Raw genomic sequence first — 20,608 nt, 5'->3', positions numbered from 1 at the left:
ACCCTATTTTCTGTAAAATGGGGACCTTTGACTGTTAAACACTTTGGAACATAATTTCCAGTGTACACATAATAGGAGCACCTGAAAACTGCACTCCAGAACTTGGTTATCCAAGAGACCCCGTGGTCACCGTAGCTCTCCGGAAGGGGCAGGTCTGGAAGAGGAGAACTGGGGAATGTGGTAGCATCCCCCACAGCTCCTGCTTAGGTCATGGACAGGGCTCCTCAGGGGAGATGAACTCAAAATCAGTATAGCACTGAAAGCACAAGCTGCTCCCCACCTTACTCGCTCATTCTGCCTTCTGATAAAGCCTTCTCCAGCTTATACAGAGGAACTCAGGAGAGATCAAACAGAAGTAACCATGAAAGTCTTTAGAGCTAAAACCTTTTCAATCTCTGCTTTTTGAAACAAACAATTCTTCTTTCGGGTTCTTCTCTCTTTCTGGTCCATTCCCTTTCACCATTCTTTCCCTCTCCTCTCCTTTCCTTGCATGCTCCATCCTGCTCTGAAATGCTGCACATGGACCTCTCCTTTCCTCTGTTTCATTGGGAAACATCACTGTAGCTTTTCCCAAATTTCACGGAGAAGACCATATTTGGAGATAACTGCTGCTAAGTGCCAAATTCTATTCACCCAAGACAAAAAGTCACACTTTTTACCCCAGCAACTTGATGCAGCACACTGCAGGTTGTGACCAGCAGTGTGGTGCTACTCTCCTTTGGCACCCTACGGCCAGAGGACTGAGAGCTGTAATTCCCAGGGAAATCCATCTCATAGCCTTCTCAGCTCATGCATTTGTTTCATTTTATCACCCACCTTTTTTTTTTCTTTTTTTTTTTTTTTCCCCCCCAAGAACTGCTTGCAAAATACCATAGGTTTAGGGAAGTCCCATCAAGCAGTCAGTACAGTGCCTCCATGTCAGAGCTGCATGTGACAGTCTGCAGGAGAAAGCAACCAAACCTCTCAACAAGTCATTACCTCCTTTTATTTCAGTACCCCCAAAATTTGGTCCAAATCCTTTTTATCTCCACTTCCAAGGGCAAGTTTGTCATTTAGGTATCCCAGTGAAAAGGGACCTGAAAACTGTAAAATGGCCCACAGCGAGTGCAGAGCACTATTATATTATCACATATGATAATATGCATGCAGTGGATTCTCTATTACCTTCTGCTTATATTAACAGAGACATTATAGTCTGAGTCCTGATGTGAGGACAGGTGTGTTGTGAAAATCAGAGGAAAATCTCTCCAACGATCTGAGCGAGGTGAGAGGAGTTATTTTTTAGGCCACAGTTTTTAAGGAAAGGGATTCTAATATTGGACCTGTACATCTCTATATAGGCACCTGAACAACAGGCTTGATTTTCAGAAGGGTTATCCTGGGCTTCCAGGAACATGCTCCTGACCTAGGTGCCTAAGCATATGCAAGCATCAGTGGATGCTCCCATTTTCTGAGAGGAAAAAAAAAAAAAAAAGCCTAGTATTTGTGTAGTATCTGTGTATACCACAGCCTGGGCTGGTGCTTGGATTAACCAAAATTTTACTTCACATAATTAAAACTGAAATAACAGGGCCAAGCCTCTTAACACTGTGTGAGCAAATGGGGCTAGCTACAGGTCTAACACCGGCACTGTTCGCCTTCTCAGGGTGGCACACCTGGCTTCTGCTCCATGCAAAAGGACTTAGACATTTGCACAGCCTGACTCAAGTCATTCTCCTGCCTGCAAGTGGGTGCAGATGTGCCCCAGGGCTCTCTGCTGGCAGCACACATCTTTCTAAGCCTGATGTGCTTTCTCACAGACACTGGGGTTCTGACACAGAAATCCTTATTTACCAAAGGTTCAGAGAACAGATCCTTCTGCACAGAGCAGTCTCTGCAGATGCACTGAGGCTAAGATTAAACAAAACAGAGCTGAGTTGGACTGGAGGTAGTTTTCTGACTCCAAGTGCTAGGGCTGTGATAATAAACAGCACTTAAGCATCAGATCCTAGATATACCATGCTGCTTCTGGTTATGTTGCAAAAGCTTTTGGAAAGCTTAGAACACCTCCTGTGTTTCGACTGTGAACTCCCATCTGAGAAGCAGCAGGCACATTTCTGAGAAGGACGAAGGGACAGGACAGGGCCTGACCGCCATGGCCTCTGCTGCAGGGATGCAAACCTCCCTCCTGCATCTCACAGGCCCTTTTCTGCTCCTGTGGACAGAAACACACTTCCACTCAGGAAGATGTGCAAACTCTCTCAGCTGTTCCTACCTTCCCAGCAGCCATGGTGACCACTACAACAACAACCAGGAGGCCCTAGAAGAGTATGGATTTTGTTACAAATCCCCGCAAATCTTCTGAGCTGCATTATCCACATGTTAAGCCCCTTATTGGTGTAAGGGCATCTCAGCACAGCAGCTGTGGAGCTACACTACAAGAAGCTTGCAAGACTCAAGCAGGGAATCCACAGATGCAGACACTTTACCTGATACACAACCTGCCCACTCAGAAAACGATGGTGCATGTCTCTTCTCTCAGACTCTCCAAAAACCAGTTCTCCCCAGTACAAATGCTTGCAAGTTCTGTTGTATCACCATATGGGTATGAGTTCCAAGCATGCAATGAGCCGATTCACAAAGGTCAGAGGGTGAAATCTTAATTCAGATTTATTTTGCTGAATTTTAAGATTTTATTTTATATTAATGGGTCATTTTAGAAAAAGCCTTAATTTTTTTCTATTTAAAAATGAAAAATAGATGAAGGGTAATCATGAATATGTTGAATAATAAAGGGCTCGTATGGTTACATAGCACTGTTATTAGTTTAATATTCAGAAAAGGTAACTACTCACCAGTTATAACGACTGATGAACAAAAGATAATGACAATATATTTGATTTATATATTATGTTCTATCTACTGAACAAACTACTTCAAGAATGAATATACTTAGATTAAGAATATGTATCCTGTAAGAAATTCAGCATTTGCACTTGTCCTGAATTTGGATGAAAGGATTAGTTAGGATTTCCATGGAATAGAAATTTAAAAAGTTTTAATTCAGAAACATCCAAAACACATTATCTTTCCTGTAACGGACCTTTTCCATTTCATTTGACTAATATGAAATTCTTGGTTTCAAATCACACCTACCTTAAGCACCAAGAGCAGCACACTTCAAGGTGCCTGAAACTCAGGTTCTCTCCTATCTTGGCTGGACTGCACCATCCACATGCTCACAGTGGCCACAGTGTTTACAAAGGATACCTGCATCAAGGAGGTAAATGCAGACTGCCCCTAGAATCTAATAGGGACCCAAAGCACAGTTCTCACAAAGCAATACATTGATAGAAAAATAGGGCTCAAATTTTGTTGGACAGCCTAATTGACCAAAAATGCTTCAAGTCAATTTAAAGTTTCTGACTCTTCCCCAAAGCACAGCAAGTCCACCCTGGGGACAAAATGACATGTTCAGAGAGAAAGGCCTGCAGCCCAGTGGTGTGTGCTATCATCTGGTCTCAGATTTTTGCCTTTTTATCTCAAGCACTGCCAGTGCTGCAAATTGGAGATAACACAGGTTTCCAGGCCTTGATCCTTGCCTTGAGTCACATCACACAACAGGAGAGATGTCACAGGCGTGACCCCTCTTAACCTGCAGGGCAGATTAGGATGTGGTGTGGGATCCCGGCTTAAGTTTGGCAAAAGCAGCTGTTCCAATTCAGCTTGGTTTGGATCCTGCTGGCTTCTTTTTTTCCTCCTATCATCAAAATTTTCCTGGGGGAATTCTGACTTGGTAAAAATTCTGCTCTTTGGAGGAATCTTACTGATGGAAAACTCTAACATAGCTGTAGTACTGACCTTGGAGATAACCAGCCATGTACCTGCTAGCTTTCAGCCTATCTCGCTCCCATCACTGCCCTGGCTAAGGGGGAAAGTGAGTGGGAGTTGCCAGGCTCTGCCATACTTTAATTCAAAAGAGGTCTGCAGCTTGGGTGTCTGTTCTTCTCACTGCTGTGGCAGAGGGGCTGTTGCAAGGTCCTCCTGTCTCAAGACATGTAGGTTTTACACGTGATAATGCAGCTAAAAAAAACCACAATACACACTATGTCATTCGAAAGGGGGTGAGGGAGAACGGAGCTGTTGTTCAGAGGGGAACTTAACCTGACATTCTGCCTCACGATCAGGGATATCTAAGATAAGGCTGTGGTAGTCTAATCATCCAGGAACCATTTTATAGCAGCTCTTGCTAAATAAAGGTACCAAACGTAGAGCCAACAGATTAAGTACTCTTGTAATAGTAATTGGTTTTCCAGATCTCAATACCCAAGCACAGAGAAGTGGAGTGGCTGGTCCGAGATCACAAGAGCTGGATGACGAATTTAGCTACTACATCCCCAGAACACCTGGAACTCCCTCCCTGTGCACAAATCTTTCAGTCAACACCATTCCCAAATACCAGAACCACGAGAAGACATGAAGATATGATCAGGGAATGCAGCTGTATAACACACATATCTGCAAGCACCACAGAGACATTGGGCAGCCTGGATGAAGATTTTCCCATTTCTTCAGCTAGACAGTTAATACCTCTACTGAATGTACTACAGTTGACAAATGAATACCTTTTGGAAATGTTTTTGCCTCATTGTCTTGTACGTGATGCTTAAACTCTTTCCCCTACATGTCCAGGGCTGTGCTTGAATACATCATGCGCTGCAGCACCACTCTGCGAACATTTTCTTGACTCAGCCAAACTGTGCAGCTCTATTTCCTACCCAATTTCCTCCCTACTTTTTTCCTTCTCTATTTCCTCCCAGGCTCAGCCTTCAGCTCCATAGCTGCAATTGCTCCTCCTCAGCAAAGCACTCCGGGCTCTCCCACTCATGGGAACTGAAGCATTTTGGTGTCTCCATTGCTAGCCCAAACTGATGACAGCGTGAGAGAACTCTCCACTTGCTCCTTCCCTTGCCTGTTACACGTTAACAGGCAATCAATTAGGGAACCACAGGGAGGATAGGGCTGTCCTGGGGAGAGGGGATTGGAGGGTTGCAGCCTCCCTTCCTCGGATGAAGTCAGCTGCCATATTACCAAGGCTGATACAGGCTCTAGTTACTGTTTCTCTGCATCACTTTCTTTTGAATTATTATGAAAACTCTTCAAAACTTCCTAGTTTCTTTTTTTTTTTTTTTTTTTCCTTCTCTCTAGGTTAAGCCTATCTTCTCCTCTGCCACAGATGCTCCTGTATCACTCCTATGAGGGGTTAGTTTTTTGGTATTTTCCTCTATAATAAGTCCCTAGAGCTTTGCTTTCAGAGTACTACCCTGTTCCTGCTTTAGTACCTGAACATGCCAAAGAGAAACACTGAAAATGGGTTCAAGTGCTGGAGAAGGGACAGTCTGTGATAACAGCTAGAAGTACGAGTAAAAGTTCAATCACAGGAGATTCAACAATGACAAATCACAGAAACTCTGCGAGAGTAGATGCCAATGCCCTAGGGATGAACATGCCTTCCACTTGGCATAATGAAAGAGGAAAGCTCAGTGGAGCAATACAGAGTGATTATTTCCACAGCTGGATAGCAGTAAAGAAACACATCTGGAACCTATGAAATTAAGCTAGAAATAGTTGATTCTGTAGAGATCTGGGCTGAACCACACCCTGTATTGCTCTGTCCACTCCAGAGCTGAACACCCCCAGTGACGGAATGTAATCAGGCATGACTGGCCCAGTCAATGAACAAAACCAAATTGAATGCTCTCCCCACATGTGCATTTCTTTCATTTTGCAGGGGTCAAGGGAGTGCTGGTGTGGTGGGTTGAACCCAGCCAAGTACTCTCACAGCTGCTCATCCACTAGATGCCTATCTCTAGTCAACCCACCACAGCTGGGTAAACCCAATGCACTTTTGTGAATTATTCTGTCCTTTATTTTTTTTCTTTTCTTTTTCTTTTCATTTCTCCCCAGTTAGAGAGTGTAGGAAACATAGGGAGTATTTGTGTGTTTAGGCACATACATGTATGCTCCCACACAGCCTGCTCATGTAAGTACACCCAAGCATACCTGGATATTGGAGCTTGCCTGGATGCACTTCTACTTTTGGCTACACTGTTGTACCTGTACCTGTGTGCATCTTCAGCAAGCATTTAGCAGTCAGGACACAGACAGATACCTCATATGTGAATTGTACAAGGAGATCAACACACTGCAGTTTGTCTACACATACATGCACTGAGGATTTCAAAGTCACCTATGGAATTTCCGATCCTTAGTAAGACTAACAAAAAGTGGTACACCGTACCTTGAATAGTCCTCTTGAAGAAGGCTTTGCACGCCTCACAGGAAGCCACGCCGTAGTGGTACCCCGAAGCAATGTCCCCGCACACCAGGCAGAGCCGCTTGGGGATCGCATTAAGCATGTACTCGCACTTGGTGGGCGAATCCTCCATGATGGCACTGGCGCAGTCATCGTAGCGCTTGCGGCAGGACCCACCGCCAATCCCTGTGCCGTTGAACATGGGTGGTGAGTCCAGGCCATTGGGGTGGCCACCCATCGCAATGCCGTAGCCACCGCTAGCATCGGAGGAGCCGCTCGGGCTGTGGTGGCTGATGGCGTCGATGCCAGAGGATGGGCTGGAGGGCTCGGTCTTGATGAAGGACCCGCAGCTGGAGGAGAGGTGCCGCTCCTCCGTGGCCATTCTGCCGAGCAGCCTGTAGAGAGAGAGAGCAAAAGCACTCAGCGGCCTCCTGGCTAAACGCAGCTCCTGGACACTCCAGAGAGAGCCCTCCCTTTCCCACCTCAGTTCAACTCCAGTTGGCTCAGGCAGTTCAGCCCCACACAGGTGCTTCTCCTCAGGGATATGATCACAACTCACTATGAAACACCTTCCTGCTTCCCACCAGCTCACACCAGGAGAAAGTCAAGGCTATTCACGTAGATCACAATTTCAGGCTCTCCACAGTTTACACTGCTGGGAAGGGGTATCAGTGCTGATGAGGCACAATCCACCCACTCCAGGTATCCCCACAACAACAGAGCCTCTCTGTAGCAGGCCAAATTAAAGATGCTCGATTAGTTCAGGATGCCCCACCCTGGCTCTAAGCAAAGAGCTCACAAGTACACCCTGCAAGAAGGATGTGCTCAGCTTGGATTTTTATTTGTAATACAGAAGACTTTGGGTTATTTTCATGTTGGATTCATTCCCTCCCTTCATTAACATCACTAAAAGAGGAGATCAGAAACAGAAGGAAAATCATCTGATCAAAAGCTTTCTCCAGCTTAATCTTAATCTTTCTTCTATCTACTAGTATAAGTCTTTTGCATGGAGAAGCTTTTCTTAAACTTTCACTTCTTAGAGTCTTATGCTCCGAAGTTGCTAGCATAACTAGCAACAGCATCTTTACCAAATCTGCAAGCTCTTCTTCTTATTTACTGTAGTCATAGATAATCTTATTGCTCATACAAACGTTCAGTCTTTTTTTAGAACTCTGCTAATTTTGATGGTATCTTATGGCAATGAGTTCCAGGGATTACTTGTGCAGTCTATGAACAAAAGGAAAAAAAACACTTCTATTGTGCATGCTGTATTTGCAGCCTTTCAGGTTCCCTTAATATCTCCCGATTTTCCTTCTCAGGAAATGTACTTTTGCTATGTTCTCCTCATTCAGCTCTTCATTATCTACACATCTGTTCATCACGCAGAAGTTTTTGCAGACCTCTTATCTGCTTCATCATTCACCTCTGAACTTCCTCTAGTTTGGCTATTTCTGTTCAGTCCCGAAGAGTTCACTGAGGCAACTCTTCAGCAGCATGAAACTGGCACCACTCCATCACTCCTCCAGCTGAAGGTCTGGACAGTAGTCAAGACAAAGGCACGCCATCAATTACCTAGTGACGTTACCATATTTTCAATGTTATTTTCAGCCCATCTCTTATATAACTCCTTATATTGTTTGCTTTTTTTTTTCTTCTTCAAATTAGAATCTAAATTGTTACTATCTCTTCCACAGACTATATTAGCAAGTTACTTACTGAGGTCCTCAGATCTTTTCCTGAGTTGCTACAGTTAATTTAAAATCCATTAAGATCTATGAAAAATCAAATTAATGCCTTCTGAAATGCAACCCTCTGCAATGGTCAACAGTGCACTTCATCTACCACGGTGCTGTCCATGTACCCAGCTTTATTACAATCCTCTGGAGTTCTTCAGTCTTTCTTGAAAATTTAATGTCATCTGCAGAGTCTCATTGTTCGCCCACTTCCAAGTGGAAGTGCATCATTAATGCATGGATCAAACACCACAACACAGATCTTTGTGGGTCATTTATGTTAACCTTTATCATGCTGAAAATTGACTTCCCTCTCTTTCCTGGGTAGGGCATGCCTACTCTTCTGTCTCAGATGCTTATAAATAGATAATAGTATTAACCTGAGAGGTTAAATTTTCCCTCCAGCAAGACAATTTGTCAACAGCTTTTAAGAAAACCTAAATACATGCTAGCAAATGATTTTCCCGATGACATGTCCAAAGAATTCTGACTGGCTGGGGATGCTTGACTTTTCTTCTTGGAAGCTCTGCTGGTTTAAAGTTACCATACCATGGTCATGTGGGTAATTTCTATTTCTATTTCAGTTTCAACCTATTTACCTGGTACTTGTGGTAACTCCTCCTGCCAAGAGGTCAGACCCATCAGGAGATAGGACAAAACATTCAGTGATACAGCAAGGCTGGGGTGCACATGTTATATGCATCATTTCTGTGTGTCTGTGGATATGAATGTACGTACTTGATATGCAGCACCTTCACAGTCCTGCATCCTTATGATCTCATTTGACCCAAGTATCTCTTAATTTTCCCTTCTCTCTTTCATCCTCAATGTTTGACCTCATCTCCCATCTCTGGGATCGATCAGCCAAGTCTGTTATTTAGCAAGACTGTTGACCTTGAGAGTATGGACAGGCATCTCACGTTCCTGAGCTGCTTTGCCTGGTGTTACTTGAGAGGAATCCAGAGTTTGGTCCCACTCAGAGATGGTGTGATGAGTTGATGAATGCCCATGCCTTGCCCAGAGGGTCACACTGGCCATGGAGCTGTTACAGGAATAATTGCTGCAGGTGCATTCGTCTTCAATCCTGCAGGACAGCTAGACAGAGTGCAGATCTGCTAGTGTAGCGCCAGCTGACCGTGTGAAGGAAGATGAAGCTTTGCTGGATGAGACCAGTTTTTAGTATCTCACAGCAAAGCTGAAAGCCGCTGTGCTCACCAGATTCTGGAACCTCTCCCTACACGAGGGGTGCATATGTAGTAAAAACCTGAAGATCGCGAGGCACAGAAACCTGAGGTTAGGGTTAAAGCAGAAGGCGAAACCACCATAAAACATGCTTCTGCACTGAGGAATTCCACGGTAAAAGAAGTTGAAGTTGCAATGATAAGGACAGAGAGAGGACAACACTGTGAAAAAGGCATTACAAGGAAGTGAATTACACTGTCAGACTCGGTCAGGGAAGTTCACATCCCAGCTTCTGTCTCTTAAAATGCCCAGAATTCACTGACTGGGAAGAAATGAAGAGGCAACAAACAAAATCCTGAGCTACATTACAACAGATACTGAAAACTGGGAGCAGAAGGACTTAAGGTTAAGCAGAGGTGACAGAAGTCCTCTGTGTCCATGCTTTTATCTACTCCAACTAGGGAATAACATTTCATGTTCCTCATGTTAGTCATAAATGAACCACCCTCACCCTGGTACACTTCCTAGTCCTAGAGTTACCCTTTACAAGTACAAAGTCAAACCTGTTTAAGGAAAATAAAGCTACTACTGCCATGTCTGGTTATGGGAGCATGAGGCAGGGTGAACTCTCCCATTGTTGTATGGTACAATATATTCAGTCAGCTACTCACTGTCTGAGATTGACAAGTATTTTTGGAAGTTCTGTCTACCATATTCCTAAGTGTAATCACCATTTGTAAGACAAGATCCCACAGTGGAGATTACCTAGGAGCACCATTCCCTCAGCCCATCATAAACCAGGGAACTATTAAAAAGTTGTTTGCAACCAGTTCTCAGGACCGTTGCCATACATCCAGGCCTCACCATTTAAAAAAATCTTGGTTCTGGACTGATAGACATAACAACTAGCACTGTTTTGTCACCAGCAAGTTAGGGAAGGCTGGGCTTGCCTCAAACCGACTCAGTGAGGTGTTTCCCTCCACTGGAGAAAAAACACCACAAAACACGAGGCCAGTCTCCTAGGACCATCTCACTTCTCAACTCACAACCTCGGTTATGGAGGCCGGTGGTTGCAGTGACTGTCTGGTGGTCAGTCAAGGAGAGCAACACCCCCTACATCCTTACAGCTGAGGACACTCCTGTTCCTATCCAAGGCACAGTAATATATAGCAAGTTCTGGTTAGATTTGAACAAATGCTTTAGGGACAAAAGCCCTTAGAACTAAGACAGACCAAAGATCCTAGCTAAGGTGTCTCCGCCACTCCAGAGGTTGTTTTTCTTTTCTGGCCTCTGGTACAGCTTGCATAGTTGGCTTCAGCTGGGCAGCACACACCAAATCAAGCCTCACCAGCTCTGACTTTTCTACAAGTCTCATGAAGATCCTGCGGTGATTTTTAAACAGACTCAGCGTGTACCCTGGCAAGGAAATAAGACATCTTGAACTTCAAGAGCAGCTAAACGTTTTTTGCAAAGAGTTCAAAGTGATGAACAGCCATTTTGCTCAGCTCTAGTTACCTTAATAGGAAAGTAAAAGGAGAGAGACTTGATCCAACTCTCCTCCGTGCTGGCACAGGAAACTCCGTTACTATTTCTGTGCCCATGTAACAGGCTTAGAGGTTCTAAACGTTTCGTTCTTTTTCACCTTTCCTCATCATAGGTCATTCCTTCTAATCCCTTTAGCACCTTTGTGGCCCTTCTCTGGCCTTGTTCCAACCAGCCCGGGTCTCTCTTGCAGCAAGGTGCCCTGAGTCGCACACTGCAGCAATGCCACAGCGCTCTGGAAAGCACACAGCCAGGCAGACTCACCGACCAACTGAGCAGCAGCTCTGCCAGCCACCAGGCTCCACACCAGCTCACATCACCTGATACCCACTGTCTCACCGGGACCTCTCTGCACATAAGCTGCTTTTGCCACCTTGCTCTGCACAAGATGAAATTTGGATTCTCCTTGCTGCAAAGTACACCCATACAGTAGTACCACCTTTAAATCACATACTGCTAGCTGATGATTGTTTTACTAAGGTCTTTTAATAATGCTTTTTTTGTTTGTTTGTTTGTTTGTTTTTCAGCCTAGAACTTTTTTCCACTCTGAATTGTTTCTAATATTTTCAGATGTGTCAACTGTAAATTTGAGAACCACGTCTTTTACATTTTCTTCCAGGTCACTAATGAGTATTTAAAACTGAAACATCGCCCTTTTGGATACCACCTTTGCAGAAGGATAAAGAATGTCTCTAACCCTTCTGTTTACACTCTGTCAGCTAATCCATGATTCATTTCACAGGATTTGTATCAAAACCAATTTGATCTAATTTCCCTAATAAGATCTTGAACAGCTTTGTGTCAAAAGCCCATGCATGGTCCAGAGACAGTCTAACCACTGCTTTCATTTTGCCCACTAATTATCTAATTGTATCAAGAAAGGTTATTGTCTGCTCAACTCCTGTTTGATAAACCCACTGCTGTTTATCATTCACAGCACTGTTAGCCTTTGTGTGCCTCTAACTGCCTTCCGACAAGCATGCTCTGATCTTTATGATCCTGGATGTAGGTATGAATATTTAGACCAAATCAAGATTGTGCTTTAGGCATTCGCAGTGTTTATCCTTCAGCGTTATCTCCTTTGGGCAGTGATGCTGAGTTAATGTTACAAGTTTCTCCAATTCTTCTCTAGCTTTTCACCTTTTGCTACTCTTCTACAATGGCTGGAGTGCTTACAAGTTCAATGCTGTCTTGAGAACAATAGCAGTAATGAGAGAGAAAGACTAGATGGTCAGGACCAGAAAAGGAGAAAAATTAGTGTTAAAAGTCCAGGGAGTAAATATTACCTCTTTTTTTTTTTTCCTTCCTTTTAAACCTGAAGGATTATGAGTTTCAGTTCCATGCAGATAAGGCTATTTTATTAACCCCCTTTGAGGTTATTTTTTTCCAGAAATAGTCATTTGTAACTGTTCACCTCATTACCCCAGTTCTAGATAAGAAAATGACAGGAATTTAGTATTATCTATGTACAAGTCTTTACCTGACTCAAGAGAAAAAAAGACATACCTCACACTTGCTTAGCAAGACAGCTAAAACAATACCCAGCTCTGTAATAGATGGTAACTTTCTCCCACCAAAAGAATTCTCTATCAGCTAAGATATCCAGAATTCAGTAATTTGGTTCCCTCTCAGGAGCTCTCAGTGCTGATTCAAAACCAAATATCTGACCCTGCACCTTCTCCAAGCAGCCCTCCATATTCTGATCTGGAGCTAGGAGAGTTCAGAGGCACTGCTTCTGATGTTCTTTAATTGTTGGTCCTCATTACATGACCTTCAATAAGAAACTCAAGGTTATCTCGGTGCTATGCTCCAGTTACCTGGAGGAAGGTAAAAATGGGCATCAGAAGTTCTGCCATATAATCCAGTCCTTCCACCAGTATATTCTAAGAAAATCACACACCCACCAACCCAACATGCTGGACATTTCCAACATTAAGACTGAATTTGTCATTAGAAAGAATGTTGAAGTATATCTGTACAACTAGGATGAACTTGGGGAAGGAGTGAGCAAGGGAACACTCTCTCAGACCCTCCTCAGGCAAAACCTTTTTTTTCTGGGTACAAGGAACAATGCAAAAGGTCAGAAATGGTCTTTTTTGGTGGTTCTCACAGCCGGATCTGGATTCAAGACAGCATTAAATCTTGAACTTTTAAAGTCCTAAGATCTACCATAAAACTGAAAACCCCTGCAGGCAACATGCCTATACAGGTTGTAACTTCCAGGGGCCCGATAGCTCTGCTTGTGGAACTGTGCTTTAGTCCTGAAGGTCACAACTGGGGAGTCCACAGGGGATTCAAGCTTTTCTTCTCTTTTTTTTTTTTTTCATTTTTTATTTTTATTTTTTAACTGAGAAGACTGCTAGTATAAATCTGCTTACTTCAGGTCCCAGCTTGTGACAAAACCACTCTTTGGACTGCACAGACATTTTTAGACCAACCACGAAAGACCAAAGACTCTTTAATCAGCAGAAACACCAATGGTTAAACAGAGATAAAAAAAATACCACCTCTTCTTGGTTACAGGCCTATTTTTACTATCAGTATTTGTTAGCCCAGATGACAAACTTACACTGCATGTGTAAATGAGATGTGCGTATCATGCCATGGTGCCATTTGGGCAACACAGACTTTGTGTCCTCTACAGGCCATATGAGAAAGCTTCGCAACTCACAGCTGGGTGACAAGCAATAGATCAGCTTCTCAAACACTCGCCGCAGCTCCAGGAACAAGCCAAATTTTGTCAGGTGTTTGTTTTTAGATACAGGAGACAGAAATAAATAATGTTTTCCAAGTGGCAGGCTAGACGTGACAGCTGCAATAACAGCCCGTGTAATTTTGGGTCACGTACGCAAGGAGCCTGTGTCACGGAGCCGAGAGGCTCGCACCCGCCGGGCCCCGGCCTGCACCATGGACAGCTCACACACGGCTCCCTGCTTCTGGACACCCCTGTGGTGGTACTGGGAAGGCGAGGCTAAGCACGCCCACCCGTTCTGCTCATCCTTTCGATACAGACTTCAGATGAAACACACCTCCTCACCCTTACTGAGGGGTCCTCTCCACACAACGGGCCATGAATAATGGGATCTGCTGATGTGCCACTTCTGCACTGCAGGTAATTCAGCCGTACCCACCACAGTCCAGGCAGCTGTTTGGGGCATATGCTATCAAACAGGAACATATCCTCTTCCCAGGGCAACCTTCAGTTCTCTCTGGGGCTAGGCAAGAGCTTGGGTGCTGCACAGGTGATGGGCTTCGTTAAAATGTTGGACACCAGATCATAAACATAATTTGCCAAGTTACCAGTGCCTAGGCTTTAGAGGTTTTTATTCAAATAACAGCATTTTGCTTTTCTGTAAAGGACAAGAAAGTCAGAACCTCAAGCCAACCTAAATATTTTTCTCCAGAGTGCAAATATGATTTCTAAGGGGTTTGTTGTGCTTGCTAGCAGCAGCTTCCTTTGGCTTGCATGGGCTACGCTGCTATTTTGTAGAGCATGGCAAGACCCAGACAGACTATTTGCAAGGCATTTGTCCCTAATATGCCCACACAAATACCACATGCTTGTCTTTGGAACAAACACAAACCACAGCTTAGCAAAATGCTGATGAGTTGCTCTCTAATTTGGAGTGGAAAGCACCGTGTGACTTCTACTCCACACCATGAACACCAGCCTGGACTGTCAGGTTGTACCAAGGTCCAACCGCCAGCCTTTTATTATAAATGAGTGACACCGTCCTAATTCAAATTGCAAACTTTTTTTGACACATCTGGTTTTGCTGGGCATCTAGTCCTGGCTTACTTTGTAAAAACACATCACACTTGGCTTGCCTTTTACCCCTGCTCTGAAGACAGATATGGATTTATTTATTTTTTTGCTTTATAATTTGAGGAGGCCAAGAGAACTTTTGAGTCAGGAGGCTGAAGATGCTAAAACACAAATAGGTAAGGAAGCCAACAAAGTCCCACAGCTCCCTAGCTGCAAGAGCCTATCTAGAGATCCATCTCCAGTGCTCAGCCCTGAGGACTGGAGATCCATCTCCAGTGCTCAGCCCTGTGCATAGTATGAGATCTACCAAAGTGGGTCATGGCATGACACCAGTTCTGCCATGTAGACTGGAAGAACAGATTCCTTGCAGAAGAATGGGCAAAGGAAGCCCAAGCTGGTCTCTTCTGCAAGATAAGGAGATGTGGGACAAGTGCTCATACTCTGGCTCTTACACAAATAGTATTTGCTTGTCTAATGCCCAGGAGATATTTTATCCCTTTGACCTGTTGCATAACCAGAGCCCAGTTACGTATCAGTAGATCTGCTCTAGCCCAAGTTAGCTCACGCTGATGGAATCTGCTGCAGCAAACTGTCTGGAGGCTGCTTAATAAATAAAAAGCCTTCTCGTGGGCAGAAGACATTATGGATTTCCTGCTAGTCTTCATCCCTCTCCTCCTTCTTGTAATTTCTCTTCACCCTTAGGACACCACTCTTGTTAGTAAACTGCAAGAAGTATTACACAGATGAAGTGACAATTAATCTGGAGGTGTGACATATATTATCAGTTCATTCTCTTATTAACACATTGCCTTTCTAAAGTACCTTGCCCTCTGGTGTACTAATGGCACTCCCTCCAGAGTGAATTGCTTTAGCACTTGAGCTATTGCTTCTGGCTTATACTTACTGTTGATACACCACAGCAAAACAAGGACCAGGATTCACTTACCATTCACTGTTTATTCAAATACTACCAGCACCCTTTTTTCCCCCCCATGTTGCCATTCTACATTTCATATTTCCATGCTGTCTATACTTTCTTCCCCCAATACTTCTGCATTTGGAAGATTGATCACACCAGCTCAAAAATTTTGCTTGCTGCAGCAAAGCTGGAACTCAATCCCTGTTGAAACGCTCAGCTAGACCTTCATTTCTTCTTGAATGTCTTTCTTTATACTGTGCCTGTCTAGGGCACTTCTAATCTATATCTCTCTTAGTAGTACCTTCAGTGTCCTTCAGGCACTTGTGAATGAGACTCATGCAACAACATATTCAGTAGAGCACACTTCAAACACTTATACATCAGAATTTTGCTTTCACCTTTTTGGCTGGGCAAGGAAATGAAAACTTCCATCACAGTCATTCATGTCACATTCGTTTTTGCATCCCAGCCTGATCCTTCGTCTCATCTCATATAGACCTTTTCTTTCAGTCACTACCCTCCTAGCATTTCTGACAGAAAACTGCCACCAGTGCAAATTCCTCAGCCTGCCCTTCCTTGCATTTCAAGATACCCACTGAAAACACCTTTCCCTTCAGCCTTACCTACAACTCATGATGAACAATAGCAGAAGAAAAAAGAAAGGCACAGAACTGTTGCTTAATTATTGAGAAAGGGAGGAAGGACTTAGGATCAGAGATACCCACTTATCAAGAACATCATCCTAAAAACAAATCTAAAAAAAGACTAAAGAATCAATATTTCTTCTGAATACTAGCTTACTGAAAGGGTACTGTAAGTTTATTCAGAGAAAACCTGAACTTGTGTGTTCTCCAGCCTGGAGGTGTTTAGGAATTCACTGAGTCTGAGCAGTAGTTAATTTTTTTGGAGGGTGTCTCTCTTACACCTCAAAACTTGTAACTGTGGCAAGACTCTGCCTTTTTCTCCCATCCCTGCTAAGACAATCCAGTCAGGATAGATGAGCTTTACATAGATACCACCTGTAGCTCCTGGAGAAATCTATAATTAAGTGGCTCATCATGAGAAACATTACTCAAAAACAGATAGATCCTGAAAAAAAAAAAACCTGAATGAAATTAATTCTACATAAATTACAGCATGCAAAATAACAATGAGCAATTAGTGCTTTTCAATTTGATTTTTTTTTTTTTTTTTTAAAATCCCCAACTCACCTGGAACCATTTCTAAGATGCTACAGAAGTAAGACAAGATAATAGTATGAAAGTAAACACTGGATCTGTCATGGGCAAGTTCTCCCAAAACCACTGGAAAAATGTGGAAGTGAGAGTGTGTGGAGTCATGGGTGAGGAGGGAGGCACAAGAGAAGAACTGCATGGGGGTCAAGGAGAGACAAGAGGCTCATGCTACCAACTGGGACCAAGATGCAGTACTTGAACAAGCAAAGAAAGTGAGCACGTGAAAGAACCACAGCTAACAAACACCACAGGATTGAGAAGACTAGATGTTGGAAACACCCAGTTTCCTTCTGTGCACCTTGGACTGCTGTGACATAGAGGATTATCTTTAGCTACCTATTTAAGATATCCCCAAGGTTCAGTTTTGCTGAGTATTTAAAACCCCACCTTTGGTAGGTATTTAGCAGATTTTCTACAACAGACTGCATATACTAAGTAGCCAGTTGTAGCTGACCCAAATTCCAGCCTTGAACCCTAATGACTTGTTCTAAATCCATTTCATTCATCCATCTTCCAGACTGTCCCCATTTCCTTTGACTGACAAAGTACCTTCCAGTCCACTTGAGCCCAGCCCTACCTCAGGCTCCATGGTGTCCTGCTTTCTTACTTGCCTGAACCAAGAGGTGAGAAGGAGATCGTGGTCAACAAAACACTCTTTAGACAGAAAACTGTGTAACAGAAGAAGCACATACTTCATTTTCCCCATCACTCTGGCTTATCTTGCATGTTCTTTTCTCTAGAAACCAACAAGAACTCCCATCCAAAAGGAAATCTAAAGCCAAATGTCCTTAAATTCCTTACATTTTCCTTCCAAATTGGCATCACTGAAAATTTAACTGAATGTGGTTAAAAATATATAAATAAATGTGCTCCTTCCTATCGTGATGAACAGATCTTCTCATCCCAGGAAGTTTTTACTTTACCCTGTTACTATTTTCAAACATGAAAGAGAAGAAAATAAGCCTGCAAGATCTTCAACCCATTTCACTTATTTTTCCATGTATTTAGCATCCCTACTAACAGACAAAGAGAAGCCAAGACAGACACAGCAATGCAGACAGATGGGCAGTCGGGCACCTACAAAGATTTACAGCTGCTTCTACACTTTCACACAGCACCTTTCTGAGACAGGCTTAAGTGCTACATAGGACAAAGGCTACCTTCCATAGGGTATCTGTGTATACCGGGTATGCATATGCACACAACCCCATTCCTCACCCTCACACATCTCTCCTTTCCTCATTATCTCGATGCACCTAAATACCATTCCAGCAGTTCACTACAGAAGCCAAACTATGACTTCATATTTCCAGACCATCACAGTGAGTGCTCAGACCTTTACAGGAAACACGATGTACTAAATCAAAAGATTAAAAAAAAAATAATAATAAAAAAAGAAAATACGAAAAGAAACACCCCCTTCACTCCCAAACCAAATCAACAAAAACTCTACTGCTTAACTGGGCTACATCATCTGCAGCCTGCACCCTGATCACGGCCCTGTGTCTACCAGAGCATGAGAGGGAGAAGACTGCACATAATTTTACGTATGTCTGCACTCTGTCATGTTTAGTGTTTAAGAACTCTCTGCTTTCTATCCAGAGAGGGTCTGCGACCCTTTGCAGATAGTATGTGGAGGGAACTACCCTCTTCATGGAGGGGACCTGAAAAGAAGCAAGTTTCAGCAACCCCCGTCCCGGTATAACCCAGCCCACCCTGCCCGCGTGTCCTCCCCACTGTGCTTGTTCCGTTTGCCCTTGGAATGCTATCACTTATTATCACGCTGACTTCTCCAGATGGGGCATTTTGGCTATTGATCTGATAAATAAACAGCCTGCTCGCTCGATCAAAATGTTATTTTGCATTTCAATTACTGTTCACTAATGCAACCTTCATCCCGCCAAGAGCGCTGCTGGCAATGACACTCGACCTGGCACAGGCGTTTGCAAGCAAATTCGGCAGCGCCTGCTCCAAGCACCTAACGGGATTACCAACCTCCATTAGATGCATAGATGGAGAGGGAGATGGACAGACAGGACTGGGCTGAAGGGGAACAGATGTGTGCAGAATAGAAGGTGTGAGCAACCTGGACAAGGGGCAGGGATAGGCAGAAGCATAAATGCATTCACAACACAGTTTTGCCAAATATTTTGATGGTGGGAAGTCTCAGAAGATGAAGACATCCCCTCCAACCCCCTCCCCTGACAGCTCATAGCAGACAGAATGAGCTCACTGTGTGTGAGCCATGCAAGAGTTCAGAGCAATGGGAAATGGAAATCAATGGCTGGTGATGAGCCAGCAGTGAGCACTGCAAACCCATCGGGGCAAACAGGGTCATTCCTAAAGCAGATTCTGCAGCCTAGGACCATGGGGGTTCAGCTGGCCCCAGAGCTGGACACAGGCTGCAGTGTGTAAACCTGCAGGGAGGAAACCCTCTTAGTCCTTGAGAGTTCCTCCAGTAGAGAAGAAAATGTGACTGCCTCTGGAGAGCATGGTGGTGAAACAGGGAGAAAGGGTTATCCAGATGTGTTGGTAAGAGATGGATCTTTGGCAGGTGTTGGCCTCTGATTCAGCATTCTGTCTACATCAGGGAATACTTTGCCAAATCCCCAGATTGGTTTCACTCAAACCCCACCTACAATGGGAAAGAGCACAAATAGCAAGTCAGCGAGTAGCCACCAGCAGTGAGGTCAGGCATGGCTGGTTATGAGACAGATTCTAGCCCCAAACTCTTCTGTTCATGTGATGTGCTCCACCAGATGGTCTTGCTTTCTTTGTCTCTGCCCCAGAATCCTCCTGCATGAAGCAGAATGCACCTTGGGCCCCCTTCTTTTTTCCTAAATTTCTAAATGCAACTGAACATGCATCAAAACCTGACTCAGCCATTCAGCAGTGGCTGTAAATGCTACTAAGTCCTTTCACCACCCCCTGTGTAGCATGGCAGGTGCTGGACTTAGCTCCCAGGTAAGAAGGTAATACAAATTATCGAGAAAATGCATTTCTCTTAATTTCCAGAAATCCTTTGATAAAAATCTCCCACCAGACCTGGACTCTCTTCCATCTCATTACCAGACAGAATCCAGACTGAAACTGCCGGTCATCCATGAGTTAAAAATAAACAAACCCATATAACACCCTGACATTATATAAACAAAATGCTAAGTATACCACAATGAACGAGATCAATGTGATGCATAAAGACAGGATCTATAACTCCACACACACACACACTTCATCTGCTTTGTGTGGCCAGCTCCCAGCTCACTCTGCCCTTGGCAAACTGAGCCTGTGTCCCACACCCACCTCCCTCTGGCCAGGTCTGAGCTGCAGACCTTGCTCTCCCAGATCTGGCTCTTTTTGCCCATCCTTTCTCAGAGCCCAACCTATTGGAAGCAGAGTCTCTGATACATCCCACACCTAGAACACCTCTCTCCCCAGCCACAAACACAGCCCATGGACACATGTATATGTTACGCCTCCGAGTTGCTGGTTCTGTACTTATGACACGGGGCAGTGAAGTATAACATAGTGAGCCCTTACAATGCAGCCAGGAAGTCTCATAGTCTAATTCCAACCTCAACACTAATCTTGTAGACTTCAGCAAGTTGCTGCAGCACCCCGAGGCACTGCTTCAACTGAAAGGCATGGTTATGGTCCTGAGTGACCTCCCAGGAGCACTGTGAGCGTTAATCAGCAGCTATGCTTAAAAGAATGGAGTGTGCAGATGAGTCTACTAAAAAGAACGATGGACAGATAAAGCCCTTGTGCTCACGTGATGGCTTCCACTCCAGATTATTAGCAGAATTTGAACATCTTTCTTCAGCACTGCAGCCCAGAGCTTAGCCTATGTAAGTAGTGTGAATAGTTAGTGTCTTCCTGCATGCAAGCTAGCCAGAGAGGAATAAAACATTGGTTTAACAAATGTGTCAGTGTTAT

General features: G+C 43.9%; 1 protein-coding gene across 7 annotated transcripts in view; it reads right to left on the bottom strand.

Annotated features, from left to right (window-relative positions):
* ESRRB (estrogen related receptor beta) overlaps window positions 1–20,608 on the bottom strand; it is a 128,766-nt gene that overhangs the window by 34,220 nt on the left and 73,938 nt on the right. For all 7 annotated transcript variants that reach the window (XM_082760674.1, XM_082760671.1, XM_082760672.1 and 4 more), the window contains one exon: window positions 6,281–6,690. In XM_082760674.1, the coding sequence (XP_082616800.1) occupies window positions 6,281–6,677 (397 nt within the window). In that variant the 5' untranslated portion in view covers window positions 6,678–6,690. The remainder of the gene's footprint in view (window positions 1–6,280; window positions 6,691–20,608) is intronic.

This window comes from Aythya marila (assembly GCF_965140915.1).
Source record: "Aythya marila genome assembly, chromosome: 5".
Taxonomy (NCBI): domain Eukaryota; kingdom Metazoa; phylum Chordata; class Aves; order Anseriformes; family Anatidae; genus Aythya; species Aythya marila.
This window is presented reverse-complemented; position numbering and strand designations above follow the sequence as displayed.